This window comes from Malaclemys terrapin, chromosome 4 (assembly GCF_027887155.1).
Source record: "Malaclemys terrapin pileata isolate rMalTer1 chromosome 4, rMalTer1.hap1, whole genome shotgun sequence".
NCBI classification, from domain to species: Eukaryota; Metazoa; Chordata; order Testudines; family Emydidae; genus Malaclemys; species Malaclemys terrapin.
In genome coordinates this window covers 29,433,758-29,441,503 of record NC_071508.1, presented here as the reverse complement: position 1 = coordinate 29,441,503, position 7,746 = coordinate 29,433,758, and the positions used below count along the sequence as shown (strand labels likewise).

The 7,746-nt window shown below is 48.3% G+C and overlaps 1 protein-coding gene across 1 annotated transcript; it reads left to right on the top strand.

The window, feature by feature from the left end:
- Positions 1-92: 92 nt before the first annotated feature.
- LOC128837136 (uncharacterized) lies at positions 93-2,750 on the top strand. Its single transcript, XM_054028045.1, has 2 exons — positions 93-1,261; positions 2,189-2,750. The coding sequence occupies exons 1-2, from the start codon at positions 979-981 to the stop codon at positions 2,689-2,691; spliced, it is 786 nt and encodes a 261-aa protein (XP_053884020.1). The 5' UTR covers positions 93-978; the 3' UTR covers positions 2,692-2,750.
- Positions 2,751-7,746: the final 4,996 nt, after the last annotated feature.

Genomic DNA, 7,746 nt, shown 5'->3' with positions numbered 1-7,746 from the left:
TGATTCTCTTCTAATGAAGTTCTGGGGTGGGGGGAGATGCGGAGCAGATATAGAATGACCTCTGCTGTTAAACTGCTGCAAGGTAAGCCCTGCATCTAATGTATATTCTGCAATCCGGCATCCCTAATAAAGCTGCTCTCCCTGCCCTGCTATGCACACTGCTTTTCTGAACAGTATTGTCTGGTGTTCCCAGACATGGCACGACCTCCAGCACCCACTCTGGGGACGACGATCCTTTCTGGCAACTCCAATGGCAAAGCTCCCTCTTGTGGAGAATGCTGTAGCATACTATCTAATGAAACATCTGCTCCAATGTCACTTATCTGAGGCCTGGTCTACACTAAGAGTTTAGATCGAATTTAGCAGCGTTAAATTGAATTAAGCCTGGACACGTTCACACAGCTAAGTCCCTTTTTTCGACTTAAATGGCCCTTTAAACCAGTTTCTTTACTCCACCTCCGACGAGGGGATTAGCGATAAAATCGGCCTTAGCGGGTCGGAATTGGGGTAGTGTGAACGGAATTCGACATTATTGGCCTCCGGGAGCTATCCCACAGTGCTTCATTCTGACCGCTCTGGACAGCACTCTCAACTCTGATGCACTGACCAAGTAGACAGGAAAAGCCCCGCGAATGTTTGAATTTCATTTCCTGTTTGCCCAGCGTGGAGAGCACAGGTGACCACGCAGAGCTCATCAGCACAGGTAACCATGATGGAGTCCCAGGATCGCAAAAGAGCTCCATCATGGACCGAACGGGAGGTACGGGATCTGCTCGCCATATGGGGAGATGAATCAGTGCTAGCTGAACTCTGTAGCAGTAAACGAAATGGCAAAATATTAGAAAAGATCTCAAAGGCCATGAAGGACAGAGGCCATAACAGGGACGCACAGCAGTGCCGCGTGAAAATTAAGGAGCTAAGGCAAGCCTACCACAAAGCCAGAGAGGCAAACGGAAGGTCCGGGGCAGAGCTGCAAACATGCCGCTTCTATGCGGAGCTGCATGCCATGCTAGGGGGTGCAGCCACCACTACCCAACCGTGTGCTTTGACTCCTTCAATGGAGAAACACACAGGGAAGAGGGTTCGGGGTACGAGGAAGATGAGGATGAAGATAATGTAGATAGCTCACAGCAGCAAGGAAGCGGAGAAACCGGTTTCCCCAACAGCCAGGATATGTTTATCACCCTGGACCTGGAACCAGTAACTCCCGAACTCACCCAAGGCGTGCTCCCAGACCCTGAGGGCACACAGGGGACCTCTGGTGAGTGTACCTTTGTAAATATTACACATGGTTTAAAAGCAAGCGTGTTTAATGATTAATTTGCCCTAGCAATCACGGCCAGTACAGCTACTGGAAAAGTCTGTTACGTGTATGGGGATGGAGCGGAAATCCTCCAGGGACATCTCCAGAAAGCTCTCCTTCATGTACTCCCAAAGCCTTTGCAAAAGGTTTCTGGGGAGGGCTGCCTTATCCCGTCCGCCATGGTAGGACACTTTACCACACCAGGCCAGTAGCACGTAGTTTGGAATCATTGCATAACAAAGCATGGCAGCGTATGGTCCCGGTGTTTGCTGGCATGCAGACAACATCCATTCCTTATCGCTCTCTGTTATCCTCAGGAGAGTGATATCATTCACGGTCACCTGGTTGAAATGGGGCGACTTTATTAAGGGGACATTCAGAGATGCCTGTTCCTGCTCTGCTGAACAGAAATGTTCCCCGCTGTTAGCCACGCGGTGGGGGGGAGGGGTGAAGTGATCATCCCAGAGAATTGGGTGTGGGGGAAGAGGGGGGTTAGTTGGGTTTGTGCTGCATGTTAACCCGGGAACCGCAGTCCCTCCTTTTACATTGCAAACCCATTTTAAATGGCCAACCCAACGGGTGCTTGGTATGGGAAATGAGGATGCTACTGTTTGAAACCATTCCCACATGTTAAGAAAGTTAAAAAAGCCAAAAGACTGGCATACCATGGCTGCCTGCAAGCCGAAATCTGTTGCCTGGCACTGCGTGAGTGATCTCTCTTACCAAACCGGCAGGCCCTCAATATAAGAGGAAAAATGCGACCTTGTAACGAAAGCACATGTGCTGTGTAATGTGAACAGCAAAATTTAACGTGAAAGAGTGTACCCATTGTTCTCTAAAATGTCGTTTGTGTTTTTTTAACCACCTCTCCCTTCTCCACACCAGCTGCAAATGTTTCTCCTTCACAGAGGCTAGTGAAGATTAGAAGGAGAAAACGGCGGACTCGGGATGATATGTTCATGGAGCTCCAGATGTCCTCCCACGCTGACAGAACACAGCAGAATGTGTGGAGGCAGTCAATGTCAGACTACAGAAAAGCACAATATGAACGAGAGGAGAGGTGGCGGGCTGAATCATGGGATGAACAGAGCAAGTGGCGGGCTGAAGATGATAGGTGGCGTCAGGTTGCAGACAGAAGGCAAGAGTCAATGCTCCGGCTGCTGGAGCATCAAACTGATATGCTCCAGCGTATGGTTGAGCTGCAGGAAAGGCACCAGGAGCAGAGACCGCTGCTACAGCCCCTGTGTAACCAACAGCCCTCCTCCCCAAGTTCCATAGCTTCCTCACCCAGACGCCCAAGAACACGGTGGGGGGGCCTCCGGCCACCCAGTCACTCCACCCCAGATGATTGCCCGAGCATCAGAAGGCTGGCCTTCAATAAGAGTTAAAGTTTTAAACTGCAGTGTGTCCTTTTCCTTCCCTCCTCCCCCACCCATCCCAGGCTACCTTTGGTAATTATCCCCCTAGTTGTGTGATGAATTAATAAAGAATGCATGAATGTGAAGTAACAATGACTTTATTGCCTCTGCAAGCGGTGCTCGAGGGCGGGAGGGGAGGATGGGGTGGTTGGTTTACAGGGAAGTAGAGTGAACCGGGTTGGGGGGAGGGGCAGAGGGTTCATCAAGGAGAAACAAACAGAAGTTTCACACTGTGGCCTGGCCAATCACAAAACTCGTTTTCAAAGCTTCTCTGATGTGCACCGCGTCCTGCTGTGCTCTTCTAACTGCCCTGGGGTCTGGCTGCGCGTAATCAGCGGCTAGGCGATTTGCTTCAACCTCCCACCCCGCCATAAATGTGTCCCCCTTACTCTCACAGATATTGTGGAGCGCACAGCAAGCAGCAATAACAATGGGGATATTCTTTTCGCTGAGGTCTGAGCGAGTCAGTAAGCTGCGCCAGCGCGCTTTTAAATGTCCAAATACACATTCCACCACCATTCGGCACTTGCTCAGCCTGTAGTTGAACAGGTCCTGACTACTGTCCAGGCTGTCTTTGTACGGCTTCATGAACCATGGCATTAAGGGGTAGGCTGGGTCCCCAAGGATCACGATAGGCATTTCAACATCCCCAATGGTTATTTTCTGGTCCCTTCCTCCAGCTTCCGAAACAGACCAGAGTGCCTGAAGATGCGAGCATCAGGTACCTTTCCTGGCCATCCCACATTGATGTTGGTGAAACGTCCCTTGTGATCCACCGGGGCTTGCAGCAGCATTGAAAAGTACCCCTTGCGGTTTATGTACTCGGTGGCTTGGTGCCACCATCGCCCCACCACAGTTTGGGAATCCCATTGCAGCAAAGCCATCCACTATGGCCTGCATGTTTCCCAGAGTCACTACTCTTGATATCAGCAGGTCTTTGATTGCCCTGGCAACTTGGATCACAGCAGCCCCCACAGTAGATTTGCCCACTCCAAATTGATTCCCGACTGACCGGTAGCTGTCTGGCGTTGCAAGCTTCCACAGGGCTATCGGCACTCGCTTCTCAACTGTGAGGGCTGCTCTCATCCTGGTATTCTGGCGCCTCAGGGCAGGGGAAAGCAAGTCACAAAGTTCCATGGAAGCGCCCTTACGCATGCGAAAGTTTCGCAGCCACTGGGAATCGTCCCACACATGCAACACGATGCGGTCCCACCAGTCTATGCTTGTTTCCCGGGCCCAGAATCGGCGTTCCATGGCATGAACCTGCCTCAGTAACACCATAATTTGCACATTGCTGGGGCCTGTTCCTTGTGAGAGGTCTATGTCCACATCAATTTCCTCATCGCTCTCGTTGCCGCACTGCAATCGCCTCCTCGGCTGGTCCTGGTTTTGCTTTGGCATGTCCTGGCTCTGCATATACTCCAGGACAATGCGCGTGGTGTTCATAGTGCTCATAATTGCCGCGGTGATCTGAGCGGGCTCCATGATCCCAGTGCTATGGCGTCTGGTCTGAAAAAAGGCGCGAAACTAGTATCTGACGGAGGGAGGGAGGGAGGGGCGAGTGACGACCTGGCGTACAGGTATAGGGAATTAAAATCAACAAAGGTGGCTGTGCATCAGGGAGAAACACAAACAACTGTCACACAGAATGGCCCCTCCAAAGATTGAACTCAAAACCCTGGGTTTAGCAGGCTGTTGATTTCACGGAGGGAGGGGGAAGCAAATGAATACAAAACAAATCTATTTTTTACATCTTAAGCTGGCAGACGACAGTGTAGCATGACTGATAGCCCTCGGCATCTTCTGGGTGCTTGGCAGAAAATAGCATACTACGACTGATAGCCATCATCATCATTGGGAAGGCAGTACGACGACAATGGATACCAGTCATAATATACCATCTTCTACCAAAAGGCAAGGGGCTGCTGCTGTGTAGCAATGCAGCCCCACGTCTGCCAGCACCCAGATAGCTGATGAAGGCTACCAGTCATACTGCACTGTCTACTGCCAAAAGGCAATTAGCTGCTGCTGTGTAGCAATGCAGTACCACGTCTGCTGGCACCCAGATGACATATGGTGACGGTGAGCTGAGCTGAGCGGGCTCCATGCTTGGCGTGGTATGTTGTCTGCACAGGTAACCCAGGTAAAAAGTTGCGAATCGATTGTCTGCCGTTGCTCTGACGGAGGGGGAGGGGCCTGATGATATGTACCCAGAACCCCCCGTGACACTGTTTTGCATCATTCAAGCATTGGGATCTCAACCCAGAATTCCAATGGGTGGCGGAGACTGCAGGAACTGTGGGATAGCCACCCATAGTGCAACGCTCCGGAAGTCGACGCTAGCCTCGGTACTGTGGATGCGGTCCACCGACTTAATGCACTTAGAGCATTTTATGTGGGGACACACACAATCGGCTGTATACAACTGATTTCTATAAAACCGGCTTCTATAAATTCGACCTAATTTTGTAGTGTAGACATACCCCGAGACAGATCCCCCTTTGTGTATCCAGTGCATCAAAAAGACCCCCTGCTCATCCAGATTCATCTCGCCCATTCTCCTTCATATGTCCAAGTCTTGCCTGTAGTTTTGACTTCTGTTGAAGGTTGTGAAATCAATAACTGGATTTTACATTCTTTCTTAACAGGAGCCTTAAAAGTAGGACCAAAGAGCATGGTAGGATACTTATACCCTTAACTGGAAATGAATTTTAATGTACCAAAGTCCTGTGACTTTATTTTCATAGTTAATTTTTAGAGAGTGACTCTTTTTCCAGATGTGTAATTGCTTTGAGATGTATGGGTGCAGTATTGTCCTGTTAACAATCAGCCTAGTGTCATTTATCTCTAGTGATTCTCATTTAGATCAGTGTCCTTTTTGCTTATCTAGTGTGAATCTTATCCCATTACTTGTCTCTCTTTTGTTCCCAGTTGAGTAACGCACAGCATTAGTTTCTCTAACCAGAGGAGCTGTAACTTTTACTGCACGATCTGGGTACTGGGGATTGAGATCAATGTGTGCTGGATTGTTAAAAGTAAAAGGAAGTTCTGCTTAATCATCAAACCAAAAAAGTTTGTTCCTGTGAAATCAAGGTCTTATTTTACTAATGCTATTTCAGAATTTAGGAAATTAGCTACATGGTGGTTCCTGCCAGTAGAGACCTATGACTACATTTCTGTTGAGTGGGTGGCTCTTTAAACTCTTGCATACGATTGAGGGTGGAGCTACCTGAAGTTTCACCTTGTCTTTCTTATTTTGAAAAATTAAACAGTTTAATAAATGAAGAAATTAGAACTTTTTTTTTTGTGAAATAAGCAACCGAGGTAGCATTTTTTAATACAGGCATTGAGAGACTCTGAGTAGTGCAGAGAAGATAAAACTTGCTCTGGCAAATGGGAATGCTTAAGACATCGATTTCTGCAGAATTTACTGAAACAGAAAACTAGTATTCTTACGCCTCTGAAAAAAACCCTTCCACTGCGAATCTGAAGTAGAAGCTGTTTCTGTCTCCAGCATTAATTTCATAGTTGCTTTTAGCTTTTTCAAGCAGCAGCATGAAATTGACAAGCCTGATAAGTTTCACTGTTGCTATTCCTTATCTTGTGGAAGTCTGAACACCAAGAATTGGGTCAGTTTTCTTTTGCTGTTGCTTGGGAATGGTCTGAGCAGCAGCAAAGGGAGGCAAGGGGGCTGTTAAAGCCAGGAGGAAGACCTCATAGTGGAGGCTGGGTAAGATTAGAATAGCAGAGCCCTCCACTGCCTTCCGGAAGGCTAGGCAGAGGGAAAACTCAGCCTTCCAGCTGCTAGGAGCATGAAAGTTTCAAATCAAACACCAGTAGACACATAACGTGACCCCAAAGCAATGTCCAGAAAGCATCCTTATAGGAATCCCAGCATCATCTCTTTCTAGTAGCAAGAGGGGGAGGCTGGACTTTACCAGCCAATTGTCTGTGGACCTTAAAAAAAAAAAAATACAAAAAAACCAGTCATACTGGGTCAGACCAATGGACCATCTAGCCAAGTATCCTGTCTTCTGACCATGCCCAGTGCCAGATGCTTCAGAGGGAATGAGCAGAACAGGGCAATTTCTCCACACCAGTCATGATTTTATAGATCCCTATCATATCCCTCCTTAGTTATCACTTTTCTAACTTGAACAGTTCCAGTCTGTTTAAGTTCTCCTTGTATGGAAGCTATTCCATAACCCTAATCATTTTTATTGCTTTGTACCTGTACCTACTGTTCATGGAGGCTCTCTCATATCCGGTACTAGAGTAATTGTATGTTGGATTCTCTCATTGCTTTGATGGACAAGTGTTCAGCTGGTGTTGACTTAAGCGCTGCGTTTATTTGGTTTTACGGCTTCGCTCATGGGAAGCGAGTTTGATCCTGGATTTGCAAATACGGTTGCATGTCTTGCGAGTGTAGTGGCTGTTGAGGGGAGAGTTTGAAGCATTGGTCTTCTGACTTGCTCTCTTCTCCTGCAGAGAGCTCTCACTCTACTTCTCTAAAGTAGAGAGAGAGCCTCATGGCACTGACCTCTTCATCTAGGTCTGTCCAGTGCAACAAGTTCCTATGTTTCAGTGTCTAGCATGCTTTGAGGTGTCTTTATATCGAAGGATAGGTTGACCCTTAGAGTGGGTTCCTGTGCTCTATTGGCAGCAGAGCACCGCTTTTGGTATATAGGAAACCTCCATGCAGACCAGGTGCCAAAACCAGCAAAGCTGAACCTGGATGAGCATGCTCTCAGTGGCAGAGATTTGACACCTCTCAAGGACTTAAGTGTCGGGGCTCCTGTCCTGCTCCTTGATGTTGCAGATGGATCTTAGGCAGCGAAAGTGGACGCTCTCCACTTGTTTGATATGGCATTGGTACAATGTCCATGTGTCGCAGCCATGGAGGAGTTGGCTGCGTACAACAGCGTGGTAGATTATCTTGGTTCTGAGGTAGACTCCATGCTCCCTTTGGAGGAGCCTGTGGGTGAGCCTGCCAAATGCCAAGTTTCCTTCACCAGGTGATGAGTG